This window comes from Somniosus microcephalus, chromosome 6, assembly GCF_052327205.1.
Source record: "Somniosus microcephalus isolate GS21.2 chromosome 6, FLI_Smic_1.0, whole genome shotgun sequence".
In the NCBI taxonomy this organism is placed as follows: domain Eukaryota; kingdom Metazoa; phylum Chordata; class Chondrichthyes; order Squaliformes; family Somniosidae; genus Somniosus; species Somniosus microcephalus.
In genome coordinates this window covers 303,293-322,262 of record NC_140992.1, presented here as the reverse complement: position 1 = coordinate 322,262, position 18,970 = coordinate 303,293, and the positions used below count along the sequence as shown (strand labels likewise).

Genomic DNA, 18,970 nt, shown 5'->3' with positions numbered 1-18,970 from the left:
ATTTGGGACATATGTGGTGAGCGTAGTGAGGAACAGGTGACTTTGGACCTCTGGTTCCCAAATCTTTCCACCACTGGGGGTTTTCCTCGCCTCATATCTGGGTCTGTTGTAGACTCATTGATCGAGATTGATCGCTGTGATTGGTCAATAACTCCATTATCGTTGGATCGTGCGGCTCCCAGGCTGGGAGAAGGTGAACTGGATGGACCTCGGTCTTTTTGTGTCTAGTGATTCCTCTCTTCCTATGAAAGCAGTTCCACTGTTCCTGATCGTGATGGTCGGGGCTACTGGTTTTATACTTTATGGGTCAAGAATGTTTGTGCATTTTGCACACCTACCCTGCCATTCACTCACTGTGTTTTTCCCTGGATACTTTAGGCGCTAAAGAGCCTTCGAGGTGGCCAAGGTGGGGTCTTGTGCTGCAATGCTGGTTTAGCCTGTGTCTAGTGCAAGACGCCATCTTGGTAAAGGAGTTGAAGCCTGCACTAGGGACGGCAGCCCGGAGGCTCATTAAGCAGCTGATTGCCACTTATAATGCTTGCTAGTGCTCATTACAGAGGCTGCACTGCATTTGGGGGCTAGCAATTCAACGAACGCCCTCTCCTAACAGCGACCAGCTGATTGGGAGTAAAGATGGCAGCATTGATGTCGATTTCAAGTGCTACTTAAAGGGATACTCAGCATTTCATGATCATTGCTGCTGGAGCCGTGAAGAGGACCTCAAACACTTCGGGAGACTTTCTGGGACACTTTGTCAAGACTTCACCAACACTCGAGCAACATTTATCCTGGAAATTCTGAGGAATTCACCTAAAATGGTGAGTGCTGAGCTACTCCACCTTATAGGAGTCACCAGGAGAAAGGGAGTGCTTGGTTGCCGACATCTTGCTGGGGGTCCCCCTTGGTCTTGACGAGGAATGGGAGGAGATGAGGCCAGGTAGAGCAGCACCAGTTGCTGCAGGAGTGCGGGACAGGAGGGCGAGGGGGACTCCTTCACCCCCCGTGGGTACAGGACATCCCTCCTCCTTTGGACCTCCTCCACCAGGATCTCCAGTGCCGCATCAGAGAACCTGTGAGCCCTCTCGCTCGGTCCCGGAGCCATCCTGCGACATGCCACTGTTTGCCAGCAGAGCACTCCACACTTTCAGTGGAAGTGGGTGACTGAAGCCCACATACAACTAACTACTCCACCAAAATTGCATCTAATCAGTGCTTGCATGCTAAACCTGCAGGTTTCTAGTTTAAGGTCTCCAGGCAAATTAAAATTATGATCATCAGCAATTAGGACCAAAATTGTGTGCTAAAACCAGACTTTCAAACAGGTGTGTCTTTTCAGCACAGCACCCATTTAGCACCTGCTTTCACCCTTTGGCCAAATTAACCCCCATTAACTTCTCAAGGACAAATACAGCAATTCTCAAACACAACTGGGTTACAATGTCCTCTTCCACTGCTTGTTCCATTAATTTTTTTTTACCTTCCCTTTCCGTCATCTTTTTTCTCTCTTAATCCACTCTCTTTCTTTCTCTTTGTGTCTAATTTGACTCTAATTCACCTGATTTCCTTCTCTGTCATTCTCTCTATATCCTTTTCTTTCATTGGTTAAGGAGATAGACCATTGGGCATGACATTCATGAGATCCTAGATGTGATGCTAACATCACTGCCCCATAGTGTGATCTGAAGGAGGAGACAAAAATCTATCTATTTCAGTTTTGAAATCTTCAAATGACCCCCAGCCTCAACAGCCTTTTGGGGGAGAGTTCCAGATTTCCACTACCCTTTGTGTGAAGAAGTGCTTCCTGACGTCACCCCTGAACGGCCTGGCTCTAATTTTAAGGTTCTGCCCCCTTGTTCTGGACTGTCCCACCAGAGGAAATAGTTTCTCTCTATCCACCCGATCAACTCCTTTAATCATCTTAAACACCTCGCTCAGATCACCCCTTAATCTTCTAAACTCGAGGGAATACAAGCCCAGTCTGTGCAACCTGTCCTCATAATTTAACCTCTTAAGCCCCGGTATCATTCTGGTGAATCTGCGCTGCCCCCCCTCCAAGGCCAATCTATCCTTCCTGAGGTGCGGAGCCTAGAACTGAACCCAGTTACTCCAGATGGGGTCTGACCAGAGCTTTATATAAACTGTAGTACAACTTAAACATAGAAACATAGAAGATAGGAGCAGGAGTAGGCCATTCGGCCCTTCGAGCCTGCTCCGCCATTCAACGAGATCATGGCTGATCATCCAAACCCTAGCACCCGGTCCCTACACCGACAGCCATCCCACACAAGCCCTATCCCCGTAACCCCACGTATTTAATCCCCCCTAACACTAAGGGCCAATTTTTTATCATGGCCAATCAACCTAACCCGCACATCTTTGGACTTCCACCCCTTTGTATTCTAGCCCCCTCGAGATAAAGGCCAACATTCCATTAACCTTTATAAATTATTTTTTTGTAACTGTCCACCAGCTTTTAGTGATTTCTAGAGGAATAAAATTCAAAAGTTTTCATTCATTTATGTTAAACTTATATAGAATCTTATTTAGACCACACTTAAGTACATGTGGGAGAAAGGAACAGAAGGATATGTTGATTGAGTGAGCTGAAATAAATAGAGTGGGAGGAGGCTGGTGTGGAGCGTAAACAGCGGTAGAGTGTTGGGCCGAATGGCCTGTTTCTGTGCTGTAACTCCTGTGTAATGGAGTCCCACAGGGATCGATGTTTGGGCCATTGCTCTTCATCTTTATCTGTGATCTCGATGAGGGAATCAGGTCTGCCAGTTCATGGAAGATACAAACATGTGAATGTAGGATCTTGGGTGTGAAAAATAGATTACAAGCAGATCTGGACAGGATAGGAGAATGGGCCCATATCTGACAGATATTTTTTAATATAGATAAATGTAGTGTTATGTACGTGGGCTGGGGCAATACCAGGAGAAGGGCCTGGGTATTATAATTCATGAATCATTGAAAGTCCACGGCCAGTGCCGTGAGGTTACTGAAAAAGCAAATAGAGTATTGGGATGTATTGTCAATTAAAAAAAAAAGGGCTAATTCTAACAGAAGAACATAAGAAACAGGAGCAGGAGTCGGCCACCCTGCTCCGCCATTCAATAAGATCATGGCTGATCTTCTACCTCATCTCCACTTTCCTGCACTATCCCCGTATCCCTTGATTCCCTTAACATCCAAAAATCTATCTATATCTGTCTTGAATATACTCAATGACTGAGCCTCCACAGCCCTCTGGGGTAGAGAATTCCAAAGATTCACCACCCTCTAAGTGAAGAAATTTCTCCTCATCTCAGTCCTAAATGGCCGACCCCTTATTCTGAGACTGTGGCCCCTGGCTCTAGACTTCCCAGCCAGGGGGAAACATCCTCCCTGCGTCTATCCCATCAAGCCCTGTAAGAATTTTGCATGTTTCAATGAGATCACCTCTCATTCTTCTAAACTCTAGAGAATATAGGCCTAGTCTCCTCAATCACTCCTCATAGGACAGTCCCCCCATCCCAAGAACCAGTCTGGTGAACCTTCATTGCACTCCCTCAATGGCAAGTATATCCTTCCTTCGGTAAGGAGACCAAAGCTGTACACAATACTCCAGGTGTGGTCTCGCCAGGGCCCTATATAATTGCAGTAAGACGTCTTTACTGTTATACTCAGCTTCTTGTAATAAAGGCCTACATACCATTTGCTTTCTTAATTGCTTGCTGTACCTGCATGTTAACTTTCAGTGATTCGTGTACAAGGACACCCAGGTCCCTCTGAACACCAACATTTCCCAATCTCTCACCATTTAAAAAATACTCTGCTTTTCTATTTTTCCTACCAAATTCTGTCTCTGTGCAAGGCTATTGTTGGGCCTCATCTGGAATACTGTGTCCAGTTATGGTCCCTTACATAGTGAGTGATATAGAAGTCCTGGAGAAGGTGCAGAAGAGGGCCAGTAGATTGATACCGAGGTTGTAACGGTCCTTGGTACCAGGATAGGCTTATAGAGCTGGGGCTTTTCACCCTAAAAAGACACAGACTTTGAGGATATTTGATTGAGGTCTTTAAAATAATGAAAGGATTAGATTTGGTCCATGAGGAAAGTGCTATATGAATGAGATAGGTTCAGGAAACATAGAAACATAGAAGATAGGAGCAGGAGTAGGCCATTCGGCCCCTTGAGCCTGCTCCGCCATTCAATGCGATCATGGCTGATCATCCAAATTCAGTACCCGGTCCTGGTCCAGGAGGATCAGAGAACATGAGTATACATTACACAAGCATAGAACAAGGTTAGATGTTAGAAGGTACTTCATTTTGCTGGGTTGTTGACGATTGGAATAAGATTCTGGCTCATGCAGTTAGTGCAGATTCCCTGCAAACATTCAAAAGGAAGCTGGATGAGTTCCTGCACTGGCATTTGAGGTTGTGTCTCCCAGTCACTGTGATCTCCTGGAGCTCCTTTGATTCCCTTCAGGGTCAGGGAGGGATTTCCCAGAGTGTTTTCCTAAATTACCAACACCAACATCAACATCACTGACATCATCAACTTTGACATCACCAATATTATCAACATCTTCAACAATAACACCAGCATCATCATCACTAACAGAGTATCACATGCATCAAAATCAACATCATCATTAACATGAACTTCAACATTACTGACCGTATCCACTTCAACAGCGGGCATCAAGAACATAATCATCAACAATATCAACATGGTCGTCATCATCAACAACAACAACAACTTGCATTATATGCAGCATCTTTCATACAACAAACATCCCAAGAACTTTAAAAGGATTGGACAATGCTTAACAAGAACTAGGAGTAAAATGCAAGAAGTTGGTTGAAGAGATGGTTGAAGGGGTAAGCTGTGAAAAGTAGTGAGTTAGACAATCGCAGAGCATGAACTGACCCTGGGTGGAGTGGAGAAAGGAGGGAAGAGAGAGTTGGGAACCAATCAGAAGAATTGAAAGTGCAGGTTAAGATAAAGAGCTGGAGAGGATAGAAGAATGAAGTGAGGGTAGAGGCATTTGAAAATGAGGATGAGGGCTTTGAAGTTGAAATGCTCAGGCCAGGGCACTGGGAATGTGTCAGACAGGTGGTTCAATTGGAGGCGTTAACCTCCCACATCTGCAGCCCCGAGTGACACATTCCCCAATACCTGAAGCCTGTGGCAGCTCCAGGGACACTGTAGGGAATACCCCATGACAGAGGCCCTAGAGGCTATGGGTGTGCCACGCATGCTCAGGCTGTGAGGCCAGAGGGGCCAGATGTGACCGAGTCTTTTTCAAGCTTCAGGTGCTTGGGTTTGAGCTACAGACTAGAATCTCCTGAGCTTTACTGATCTCATTGGTCTGTTTCCCTGCGATACAGAGGCAGAGTCCAGTACATGGGGCTTGCAGGAATGTGCTGCAACTGCTCTGCTGTCTCTCAGGACAGCAAAACGGGAGAGCCCTCACCGACCCCTCGGATAGCGGTACTTGTGGCAGCAAGAGGGTAGAATAAGTGCAGCCTTCAGCAGGTCCATCTCAGGAACTTAAGACAAAGTTGTTCTCACTCCAGAGGATCATCGAGACCCACACCACACAGCTCACACTGCCACCAAGTGGAACGTGGCGATAGGTAGCACTAGTCACACACACACACACACACACGCACACACACACCCAATGATGAGGGACTGGGCTACAACGGCCCGGAAAGCTGGATTGGGTTCTTGGGGCAGTGGGTGAAATGTTACGCACCCTCAGGAGAGGATCGGCCCCCAGCTGTTCCCGACCATCCCGTGAGTCCTGTTGGACTGTCCACACTTCGGGATGTTTGCGGAGAATTGGAGTGGACTCGGCTAGGATGCTACAGGAGACTGAATATGGCGCTGATCTCTCAACCCAGGCTCACCAGTGAGGGGCAGTCAGCTGGAGGATCCCTGGGGGCAGGCGTTACCCGCGAGGCGGTCCCACAACAAGGAGTCAGGAGAGGAGAATGATTCTAACAAAGAGGAAACCCACACCCCTCAGAGCCCAATGAACCTACCGATTGATGTGAATGAAAACTTCCAGCCCTGGTTATCTCCAGAGTCGTCGCTGTGAAAGAGAATCTGCACACTGCTGCTGTTTGTATCGATCTTTCCAGGACTTTTATCCCCACACAAAGGGCCAAACTCCTTCATTCCAGCTTTAATCTGCAAAACACAAAGATATGCAAACTAGAAATCCCAGCTCAGCTGTGAAACTAGAAAATTGTTTGCAGATTCATTGGAAATAAAATAAATGTCAGGGAACACATGACCATAATGATTATTCCTTGCACACTTCCCGCGGAGTTTGTGGTGCAATTTAACAGCAACTGATCTAAGGTCAGGACTTGCTCTGAATAAGTCATAGTCATAGGCTTATACAGCACATGGTGTGGAGATGCCGGAGTTGGACTGGGGTGGACAAATGTAAGAAGTCACACAACACCAGGTTATAGTCCAACAGCTTTATTTGAAATCACAAGCTTTCGGAGCGCTGCTCCTTCGTCAGGTGAAGTGGAGAAATGCATAAAGACACAGCTTATATAGTCAGAGAATAATGTCAGATGTTTACAGGTAATGTTTCCAACTGCCATTTATCACACCTCGGCAGAGAGATAATCACAGCAATCAAAGGTGTGAATGGTGTCCAAACAGGTCAGCCGGGAAAACATTACATCAAAGAGCAATGAGGTGGGGTCACAAGGGGTCAAATATTGCAGATGCTGGGGTCTGTATGAAAAACAAAAAAAAGACAAAAAACATTTTTTTTGCTGGAAATCACAGCAGGTCCGGCCGCATCTGTGTAGAGAGAACAAGCCAATGTCGACTCGAGTCTGGATGACCCTACGTCAGGTGGGGTTACATGTAGCGTGACATGAACCCAAGATCTCGGTTGAGGCCATCCTCATGGGTACGGAACTTGGCTATCAGTTTCTGCTCGACGATTTTGCGTTGTCGTGTGTCTCGAAGGCCGTCTTGGAGAATGCTTACCCGAAGATCGGAGGCTGAATGTCCTTGACTGCTGAAGTGTTCCCCGACTGGGAGGGAACACTCCTGCCTGGTGATTGTTGCGCGGTGTCCGTTCATCCGTTGTCGCAGTGTCTGCATGGTCTCGCCGATGTACCATGCTCCGGGGCATCCTTTCCTGCAACGTATGAGGTAGACAACGTTGGCCGAGTCACATGAGTATGTACCATGTACCTGGTGGGTGGTGTCCTCACGTGTGATGATGGTATCTGTGTTGATGATCTGGCATGTCTTGCAGAGGTTGCTGTGGCAGGGTTGTGTGGTGTCGTGGTCGCTGTTCTCCTGAAAGCTGGGTAATTTGCTGCGAACGATGGTCTGTTTGAGGTTAGGCGGCTGTTTGAAAGCGAGTAGTGGAGGCGTGGGGATGGCCTTAGCGAGAACATCAACAAAAGACTACACGATAACATCAACAAGTTCCATCCCACCATCAAACTCACCATGGACTACTCCTCAGAATCGGTTTCATTCCTGGACACACGAATCTCCATCAAAGACGGACACCTCAGCACTTCACTCTACCGCAAGCCCACGGACAACCTCACGATGCTTCACTTCTCCAGCTTCCACCCCAACCACGTTAAAGAAGCCATCCCCTATGGACAAGCCCTGCGAATACACAGGATCTGCTCAGACGAGGAGGAACGCGATGGACACCTACAGACACTGAAAGACGCCCTTGTAAGAACGGGATATGACGCTCGACTCGTCGATCGACAGTTCCGACGGGCCACAGCGAAAAATCGCATAGACCTCCTCAGAAGACAAACACGAGACACAACCAACAGAGTACCCTTCGTCATCCAGTACTTCCCCGGAGCGGAGAAACTACGCCATGTTCTTCGCAGCCTTCAACATGTCATTGATGACGACGAACACCTCGCTAAGGCCATCCCCACGCCTCCACTACTCGCTTTCAAACAGCCGCCTAACCTCAAACAGACCATCGTTCGCAGCAAATTACCCAGCTTTCAAGAGAACAGCGACCACGACCCCACACAACCCTGCCACAGCAACCTCTGCAAGACATGCCAGATCATCAACACAGATACCATCATCACACGTGAGGATACCACCCACCAGGTACATGGTACATACTCATGTGACTCGGCCAATGTTGTCTACCTCATACGTTGCAGGAAAGGATGCCCCGGAGCATGGTACATCGGCGAGACCATGCAGACACTGCGACAACGGATGAACGGACACCGCGCAACAATCACCAGGCAGGAGTGTTCCCTCCCAGTCGGGGAACACTTCAGCAGTCAAGGACATTCAGCCTCCGATCTTCGGGTAAGCATTCTCCAAGGCGGCCTTCGAGACACACGACAACGCAAAATCGTCGAGCAGAAACTGATAGCCAAGTTCCATACCCATGAGGACGGCCTCAACCGACTTGGGTTCATGTCACGCTACATGTAACCCCACCTGACGCAGGGTCATCCAGACTCGAGTCGACATTGGCTTGTTCTCTCTACACAGATGCGGCCGGACCTGCTGTGATTTCCAGCAAAAAAAATGTTTTTTTGTCTTTTTTTGTTTTTCATACAGACCCCAGCATCTGCAATATTTGACCCCTTGTGACCCCACCTCATTGCTCTTTGATGTAATGTTTTCCTGGCTGACCTGTTTGGACACCATTCACACCTTTGATTGCTGTGATTATCTCTCTGCCGAGGTGTGATAAATGGCAGTTGGAAACATTACCTGTAAACATCTGACATTATTCTCTGACTATATAAGCTGTGTCTTTATGCATTTCTCCACTTCACCTGATGAAGGAGCAGCGCTCCAAAAGCTTGTGATTTCAAATAAAGCTGTTGGACTATAACCTGGTGTTGTGTGACTTCTTACATTTATACAGCACAGAAAGAGGCCCTTCGGCCCATCGTGTCCGCGCCGGCCATCAAGCCCTGTCTATTCTAATCCCATTTTCCAGCACTTGGTCCGTAGCCTTGTATGCTATGGCGTTTCAAGTGCTCATCTAAATGCTTCTTTAATGTTGTGAGGGTTCCTGCCTCTACCACCCTTTCAGGCAGTGAGTTCCAGATTCTAACCACCCTCTGGGTGAAAAAGTTTTTCCTCAAATCCCCTCTAAACCTCCTGCCCCTTACCTTGAAACTATGCCCCCTGGTTATTGACCCCTCTACTAAGGGGAAACGTTCCTTTCTATCTACCCTATCTATGCCCCTCATAATTTTGTACACCTCAATCAGGTCCCCCCTCAGCCTTCTCTGCTCTAAAGAAAACAACCCCAGCCTGTCCAGTCTCTCTTCATAGCTGAAGCGCTCCAGCCCAGGTAACATCCTGGTGAATCTTCTCTGCACCCTCTCCAATGCAATCACATCCCTCTGATAGTGTGGTGACCAGAACTGCACACATTATTCCAGCAATCGTTTTGTACAGCTCCATCATAACTTCCCTGCTCTTATATTCTATGCCTCAGCTAATGTCGGCAAGTATCCCATATGCCTTTTTAACCTACTATCTACCTGTCCTGCTGCCTTCAGGGATCTATGTACATGCACATCAAGGCCCCTCTGATCCTCTGTCCTTCCTAGGGTTCTACCATTCATTGTGTATTCCTTTGCCTTGTTTGTCCTCCCAAAATGCATCAGCTCACATTTTTCAGGGTTAAATTCCATTTGCCACTGTTCTGCCCATCTAACCATCCTGTCTATATCATCCTGTAGCCTGAGGCTTCCCTCCTTGCTATTTACCACTGCACCAATTTTCGTGTAATCTGCAAACATACTGATCATACCTCCTACATTCATATCTAAATCATTAATGTACACTACAAACAGCAAAGGACCCAGCAGCGATCCCTGCGGTACACCACTGGACACAGGCTTCCAGTCACAAAAACAATCTTCGACAATCACCCTTTGCCTCCTGCCACTAAGCCAATTTTGGATCCAATGTGCCAAATTGCCCTGGATCCCTTGGGCTCTTACCTTCTTGACCAGTCTCCCATGTGGGACTTTGTCAAAAGCCTTACTGAAGTCCATGTAGACTACATCAACTGCACTACCCTCATCCACACACCTAGTCACCCCCTCGAAAAATTCAATCAAATTGGTCAGACATGATCTCCACCTGACAAAGCCATGCTGACTATCCCTGTTTAATCCCTGCCTCTCCAAGTGGAGACTATTTCTGTCCCTCAGAATTTTTATCCAATAATTTCCCTACCACTGATGTTAGGCTCACTGGCCTGTAATTCCCTGATTTATCCCTACTAACCTTCTTGAACAATGGTACTACGTCAGCTGTTCTCCAGTCCTTTGGCACCTCCCCTGTGGCCAAAGAGGTCCTGAAAATTTGTGTCAGAGCCCCTGCAATCTCCCTCTTGCCTCACACAGCAGCCTCGGATACATCGGGCTAGATTTTCGTGGAGCCGTCAGGCGGAGTTTCAGGTGTGTGGTGGGGGTAGAATCCTGACTTTGGGGGTCCCGACACCATCCCGCCCCAAAACCCCGCCCCACATAAGTTTCAGGGGCGGCGGGTACCCGCCCCGCACTGGGACCCACCGAAACCAGGCGGGAAGGGATTAGTGCCAATTAACTGCCTGTTAACAGGCAGTTTTTAGCCTAATCCCTATTTTGAGGGGTTTCATGTGGGTTTCCCGACGGCTCCAAACCACGACAGGTTAGAGCAGGCGGGCCGTCGGGTTGAAGGAGTTGGAGGGGTCGCGATGTCAGTGCTCAGGTGAGTGATGGGTGCATGAGTGTAAAGGTAAGTGTGTTTGGTGTGTCGAAAGTGTGTAAAGAACTTTTACTTACCTGTACTTACCTTCACAGCCTTTCTTCCTGTAGCCGTCGGGAGCGTCACTCAGCCGGAACTTAAAGCTGAATGGCTGAGATCTGTGAAAAGTGACAGCCTTCAGCTTTGAGTGCCGGTAAGAATTCTAACTGAGTCTGTGCAGAACGACTCATGGTAGAACTCAGACTTCAACAGCTGTCAAACGCTGATATTTCATCTGGCGAGAACTCTTGACAGATGAAATTGCAGTCTGTGACGTCACCTGTCGCCGGGTGGCCCTTAATTGGCCTGCTGAGCCCGCTGGGCGGGCTCAACAAGGTCAATCAAGGGAAAATCACGCGGATTGGCCGGACGTCGAAGTAGGCAGGTCAAAAACCCGAAAGGGGAAGTCCCGCCTTCTTCCCGACAGGTTTGGGAAAATCTACCCAATCATGTCAGGGCTTGGGGATTTATCCACTTTTAAACCCGCTAAAACCACTAGTACCTCCTCCCTCTCAATGCTAATTTGTTCAAGTATATCACAATCACCCTGCCTGATTTCTATGCCTACATCACCCTTCTCCATAGTGAACACAGACGCAAAATATTCATTTAATACCTCATCTACATCTTCCGGCTCTACACACAGATTGCCACTTTGGTCCCTAATGGGCCCTACTCTTTCCCTGGTTATCCTCCTGCCCTTAATATACTTATGAAACACCTTGGGATTTTCCTTTATTTTGCCCCCCAGTGTTTTTTCATGCCCCCTCTTTGCTCTCCTAAATTTCTTTTTTAAGTACCCCCTGCACTTTCTATACTCCTCTAGGGCTTCCACTGTTTTTAGTCCTTTGTATCTGCCAAAAGCCTCCCTTTTTTCCCAAATCCATTCTTGTATATCCCTTGACATCCAGGGTTCCCTGGGCTTGTTGGTCCCACCCTTGACCTTTATGGGAACATGTTGGCGTTGTACTCTCTCTATTTCCTTTCTGAAAGACTCCCACTGCTCTGATGTGGATTTTCCTTCAAGTAGCTGATCCCAGTCCATTTTGGCCAGATCCTGCCTTATCACATTAAAATTGGCCTTCCCCCAATTTAGAACCTTTATTTCCGGTCCATCTCTGTCCTTTTCCATGACTACCTTAAATCTCACCGAATTATGGTCACTGTCACCAAAATGCTCTCCTTCTGACACTTCTACCACTTGCCCGGCTATATTCCCTAGAATTAGGTCCAGTACCGCCCCCTCTCTTGTAGGACTTTCTACATGCTGGCTGAAAAAGCTCTCCTGGATGCACTTTAAGAATTCCGCACCCTCTAAGCCTTTCACACTCTGACTATCCCAGTTAATATTGGGGAAGTTGAAATCCCCTACTATTATTACCCTATTATTTCTACACTTCTCTGAGATTTGCCGACATATCTGTTCCTCTATCTCCCCCTGACTGTTTGGGGGGCCTATAGTACACTCCCAGCAAAGTGCTTGCCCCCTTTTTGTTTTTAAGTTCTACCCATATGGCCTCATTAGAGGAACCTGCTAAGATATCATCCCTCCTTACAGCAGTAATTGACTCCTTGATTAATATTGCAACACCACCTCCTCTTTTACACCCCCCTCTGTCTCGCCTGAAGATTCTATACCTCGGAATATTGAGCTGCCAGTCCTGCCCCTCCCTCAACCATGTCTCTGTGATAGCAACAATATCATACTCCCATGAGTTCATCAACACCTTCAATTCATCTGCCTTACTCGCAAGACTCCTTGCATTAAAATAAATGCCATCCAGCCTTGCCATATTCTCTTGTGCCTTTACATATTTACTCTGCCTTCCAGGCTGACTTGTTTTTTCCTCTATATTTGGCTGTGCATCGCCCCCTACTATAGCTCCACTCCGTATCCCATCCCCCTGCCAAGTTAGTTTAAACCCCCCGCAACAGTACTAGCAAACCTCCCCACAAGGATGTTGGTCCCATTTCGGTTCAGGTGCAACCCGTCCGACTTGTACAGGTCCCACCTTCCCCAGAAGCAGACCCAGTGATCCAGGAAACTAAAGCCCTCCCTCCTGCACCAACTCTTTAGCCACGCATTCATCTGCTCTATCCTCCTATTCCAATACTCACTAGCACGTGGCACTGGGAGTAATCCAGAGATTACAACCTTTGAGCTCCTGCTTTTTAATCTGCTACCTAGCTCCCTAAATTCTTGTTGCAGGACCTCATCCCTCTTTCTACCCATGTCGTTGGTACCAATGTGAACCACGACCTCTGACTGTTCGCCCTCCCCCTTCAGAATGCCCTGCAGCCGTTCAGTGACATCCTTGACCCTGGCACCAGGGAGGCAACATACCATCCTGGAGTCACGTCGACGGCCACAGAAACGTCTGTTCCCCTTACGATAGAATCTCCTATCACTATTGCTCTCCCACTCTTTTTCCTCCACTCCTGTGCAGCTGAGCCACTTGTAGTGCTACGGACTTGGCTCTTGCTGCATTCCCCTGAGAAACCATCTCCCCCAGCAGTATCCAAAACGGAAAATCTGTTGGAGAGGGAGATGGACCCAGGGGACTCCTGCACTACCTTCCTAGTTATTTTATTCCGTCTGGCGGTCACACATTTCCTGTCTCTCTGCGGTGCGACCACCTTGTTAAATGTGCTATCCACGAAGATCTCAGCTTCACGGATGCTCCACAGTGACTCCAGCCGCAGCTCCAGCTCCGAAACAATCAATGTAAAATTAGGGACCCGTGGAGTTCAGAGACTTGGATCATCACTCGACCAGTGACTTGTGTTATGGGGATTCTTTAATGTTCTGACAATTTGTTTAATGTTCTGACAATTTGTTTTAAATAACCAAACAGAGAACTTCTTTCATTCTGCTTTCTCATCTTACTTTTTCTCTCACCTCTGTCATATTAATTTTAAAACCTCCTCCACTGCATTCTTTAATCTTCAAGCAAGCAACTCTCTTCCCATGAAGTGATGGGCACCTAGCTCAGTTAAGGAGTCACGGCTTCAAGCTCTCTGCCAAGACTGCAGCACGCAATCTCAGCTGACATTCCAGTGCAGTGCTGAGGGAGCTTCCGCTGCACTGTCGAAGGGGCAGTACTGAGGGAGCGCCACACTGTTGGAAGGGCAGTACTGAGGGAGCGCCGCACTGTCGGAGGGGCAGTACTGAGGGAGCGCCACACTGTTGGAAGGGCAGTACTGAGGGAGCGCTGCACTGTCAGAGCGGCAGTACTGAGGGAGCGCTGCACTGTCGGAGGGGCAGTGTTGAGGGAGCGCCGCACTGTCGGAGGGGCAGCACTGAGGGAGAGCTGCACTGTCAGAGGGGCAGTACTGAGGGAGCCTTGCACTGTCAGAGCGGCAGTACTGAGGGAGCGCTGCACTGTCGGAGGGGCAGTATTGAGGGAGCGCCGCACTGTCGGAGGGGCAGTACTGAGGGAGCGCCGCACTGTCGGAGGGGCCGTACTGTTGGAGGGGCCGCCGCACTGTCGGAGGTGCGGACTTTTGTGAAACAGCGGTCTGCCTGTTCAGGTGGTTATAAAAGATTCCATGGCACTATTCAAAGATGAGCAAGGTAGTTGTCCCAGGGTCCTAGCAAATATTATTTCCTAACCAACATGACCAAATAGATTAACATAAGAACATAAGACGATGGAGCAGGAGTCGGCCATTCGGCCCCTCGAGCCTGCTCCGCCATTCAATAAGATCATGGCTGATCTGATCTTGGCCTCAACTCCACTTCCCTGCCCACTCCCCATAACCCTTCACTCCCTTATCGTTCAAAAATCTGCCCATCTCCACCTTAAATATATTCAATGACCCAGCTTCCACAGCTCTATGGGGAAGAAAATTCCAAAGAATTTTGACCCTCAGGGAAGAAATTCCTCCTCATTTCCGATTTAAAAGGGTTTCCCCTTATTCTGAAATTATGTCCCCTAGTTACAGATTCTATTAACCAGCTTCTGTCACAGTGCTGTTTGTGGGATCTTGCTGTGCGCAAATTAGCTGCCACGTTTCCTACATTACAACAATAACTGCACTTCAAAAGTACTTCATTCGCTGCAAAGCACTTTGGGACGTCCTAAATATTAAAAAAACATTGATATAAATGGAAATTCTTTCTTCCTTTTTTAGTCTAACACTTTCTGTATCTTGTTCTCTCAAAAGGGAATTGGGTATATTTTTTAAATGGAAAATTTGCAGGGCTCTGGGGGAAAAACAGGGGAGTGGAACCAATTGCTCTTTCAAAAAGCCGACACGGGTACGATGGGCCGAATAGTCTACTTCTGTGCCGTTTCATTCTCTGATTCTCACTGTCGGTCACTCTGCAGGCTGATTGAATTAGTGAGGGTGGGAAGTGTGCAATCATCACTGGACTAGTGCACAGGGGCTGCGTGTACAGCAGAGAGAGAGCAGGAAATAACAAACAGATACTTGGCATCGAGTACCTGGAGATAGGAGAGTGGCCATTCAGCCAAAGCACCGTGGGCTAAGTGATGACTAAAGGAGGAGAACCGAAGTGCAGGAACGTAAATGCAATGAAAGGGATTCCACTCGAGGGATGAGACATTTATACATCATCCACTGCCAATGCCAAAGCTGGTAAACAGAGCAGAAAATGAAGCCACTCTGTTTAACTGCTTCACAATCCTTTCCCCCCAACTGGGGAGGAGAGAGAGAAAAGGAGGGAGAGGGAGAGGGTGGGAAAGAGGAAGAATCACTCTCCTCTTGCTGTTCAGTTGAGGATTTGCATTGACGGAACGAGCGAAATCTACTTCATAAAGTAGGGATGGGGAAATGTCGATGAACTGGCCTGTGGCGTGTAATGACTTCTTAGACTCATTGCTGCATTAATATGTCAAAGGAACCAGAATCTTTGTTAATCAAAGGGTCTGCTTCAGATCACATACAAAGGGCAGGATTTTCATTGGGCCGTGGAGGCGGGATTGGAGGCGTGCGGGGGGCTAAAATCCCGAAATCGGGGGGACACGAACCCATCCCGCCCCCAACCCGCCTCCATGCCAGTTTCAAAGGAGGCGGGTACCCGACCCGCACTGGGACCCGCCTCCCCGAGGCGGGAAGGCGATTAGTGCCAATTAACTGCCTGTTAACAGGAAGTTAACAGGCAGCTTTTAGCCTAATCCCTATTTTCATTCTTGAAGTGTGGGATTCCCGATGGCTCCAAACCACGCCAAGTTAGCGAGGCGGACCGTCGGGCTGAAGGGCTTGGAGGGGTCGAGATGTCCGGTGTTCAGGTGAGTGATGGGTGCATGAGTGCAGAGGTAAGTGTGTTTGGTGTGTTTAAAGTGTTTAAAGAAGTTTTACTTACCTTTACAGCCTTCCTTCCTTCAGATCTCGGGAGTCCCTCATCTCCCTTCATCTGTCAAAAGCTCTTGACAGATGAAATATCAATCTGTGACGTCACCTGTTGCCGGGTGGCCCTTAATTGGCCAATCAAGTCAAAATCGCGTGGGTTGGCTACAACTTGTTGGAGGCTGGACTACAAACCCGAAAGTTGTAGTCCCGCCTCCTAAATGAAAATCCAGCCCACAGTCTTTTTCACACACATGACATGTTCAGGGCACAGACTGTGCTGCTCACCTTCAGATAATCATACGGACAGGGCACATCAGGGTGATCTTCCAAATCAAAGATGTCGGCAAACTCCAAAGTGATGACAAAGCCTTCCTCAAGTTCGATGCGGTACAAGCAGTCGGAGCTCTTGGGGTACGGATTGGGATAGTCCGGACTGCTGACCATTCCTGACTTTTCAGTGAACACGTTGTCACTACACTCAACTTGTGGGAAATGGAAACAAACAGTCAGTCTCCAAAAGGTATTCCAATAACCGGTCTCCACAAGAGAAGACCAATGTCAAACCACCTGATGTTCCCACCGAATTAGAGGGATAGGAATAGAAACAGCAGCTCAGAATTTGCAAACAATTAGCATCATTTCAAAGTTTGCTGATGACACAAAACTTGGAAATGTAGTAAACAGTGAGGAGGATAGTAACAGGCTTCAGGAGGAGGCAGACAGACTGGTAAAATGGGCAGACACATGGCAGATGCAATTTAGTGCAGAGAAGTGTGAAATGATACATTTTGGTAGGAAGAATGAAGAAAGGCAATATAAACTAAATTGTACAATTTTAAAGGGGGTGCAGGAACAGAGACACCTGGGGGTGTATGTACACAAACCTTTGAAAGTGGCAGGACAAGTTAAGAAGGCTGTTAAAAAAGGCATATGGGATCCTTAGTTTTATGAATAGATGTATAGAGTACAAAAGCAAGGAAGTTATGCTAAACCTTTATAAAATACTGGTTAGTCCCCAGCTGGAGTATTGTGTCCAATTCTTTAGGAAGGATGTCAAGTCCTTGCAGAGGGTGCAGAGGAGATTTACTGGAATAGTACCAGTGATGAGGGACTTTAGTTATGTGGAGAGACTGGAGAAGCTGGGGTTATTCTCCTTAGAGCAGAGAAGGCTAAGAGGAGATTTGATAGAAGTGTTCAAAATCATGAAGGGTTTTGGTAGAGTTGCTAAAGGGTCAGTATCCAGAGGACACAGATTTAAGGTGATTGGCAAAAGAACCATAGGCAACATGAGTAAAAAAAATTTCAAGCAGCGAGTTTTTGTGATCTGGAATGCGCTGCCTGAAAGGGCGGCGGAAGCAGATTCAATAGTAACTTTCAAAAGGGAACTGGATAAATACTTGAAGGGGAAAAATTTGCAGGGCTGTGGGGAAAGAGCAGGGTGGAGTGGAACTAATAGGAGAGAATCTTTCAAAGAGCTGGCACAGGCACGATGGCCCGAATGGGCTCCTTCTGTGCTGTATCATTCTATGATAGTGCCACATGACTATACACGGGCCAATGTGAGTGCAAGTGTGATGATACCTTTGCAGGTCCGATTATCTAAATGGAGGATGTAGCTAAATCTGCAGGAACAGTAAAATCCACCGATGTAATTGTGACAGAAATGGTCGCAGACCAACGCTTCATCCAACTTCTCTACACACTCATCGATATCTACAAAAGAAAAGGTAGAAAATAATTACCATCTCACACCAGTTATACTGACCGCTGAAACTCCACTGAAACACCACTGACTATCCTCATCCTTGGCATTTTCCATCTCAGCTCCCCGTCCTTGGAATTCTGCACCGCTCTGTCCTCCCTGAACCTCTCCCTCAATATCACCTCTCCTGTTGTCACCACCTCCCTACTCCCATGGGCTCCATCACTCACCAGGCCCACTCCGACTACATCCTTGTATCCCTCACCACCTTCCCACCCGCTGCACAATAGGGTTAATTTTCTTCTACTAGGTCCGGCACAACATCATTAAACATCATAGAATCATAAAATGGTTACAGCACGGAAGGCGGCCGTTCCACCAGTTGAGCCCATGCTGGCTCTCTGCACGAGCACTTCAGCTAATCCCACTCCCCCGCCCTTTCCCCGTAGCCCTGCAAATGCCACTGAATGTCAAGGGTGGTTAGACACTCACTTGTTGGAGATAGTCATTGCCTGGCACTTCTGTGGCACGAATGTTACCTGTCACTTATCAGCCCAAGCCTGAATGTCGTCCAGGTCTTGCTGCATGCGGGCACGGACTGCTTCATTATCTGAGGAGTTGTGAATGGCACTGAACACTGTGCAGTCATCAGCGAACATCCCCATTTCTGACCTTATGTTGGAGGGAAGGTCATTGATGAAGCAGCTAAAGATGGTTGGGCCTAGGACACTGCCCTGAGGAACTCCTGCAGCGATGTCCTGGGGCTGTGATGATTGACCTTCACTCACCACAACCATCTTCATTTGTGCTAGGTATGACTCCAGCCAGTGGAGAGTTTCCCCTGCCGATTCCCATTGACTTCAATTTTACTAGGGCTCCTTCATGCCACAGTTGGTCAAATGCTGCCTTGCTGTCAAGGGCAGTCACTCTCACCTCACCTCTGGAATTCAGCTCCTTTGTCCATTTTGTAATAAGATCAGGGATATTCATGGAGCCTCCTCCTCCTGTTAGTTGTTTAATGGTCCACCACCATTCACAATTGAATGTGGCAGGACTGCAGAGCTTTGATCTGATCCGTTGATTGTGGGATCGCTTAGCCCTGTCTATAGCATGCTGCTTCTGCTTTTTAGCATGCATGTAGTCCTGGGTTGCAGCTTCCC

At 47.8% G+C, this 18,970-nt stretch overlaps 1 protein-coding gene across 1 annotated transcript in view; it reads right to left on the bottom strand.

Annotated features, from left to right (window-relative positions):
- Positions 1-18,970, bottom strand: part of masp1 (MBL associated serine protease 1) — an 83,806-nt gene that overhangs the window by 42,679 nt on the left and 22,157 nt on the right. The window contains exons 4-6 of the mRNA XM_085989617.1: positions 17,690-17,821; positions 16,394-16,590; positions 6,040-6,187 (exon numbers count right to left, since the gene is read on the bottom strand). Coding sequence (XP_085845743.1) covers positions 6,040-6,187; positions 16,394-16,590; positions 17,690-17,821 — 477 coding nt within the window. The remainder of the gene's footprint in view (positions 1-6,039; positions 6,188-16,393; positions 16,591-17,689; positions 17,822-18,970) is intronic.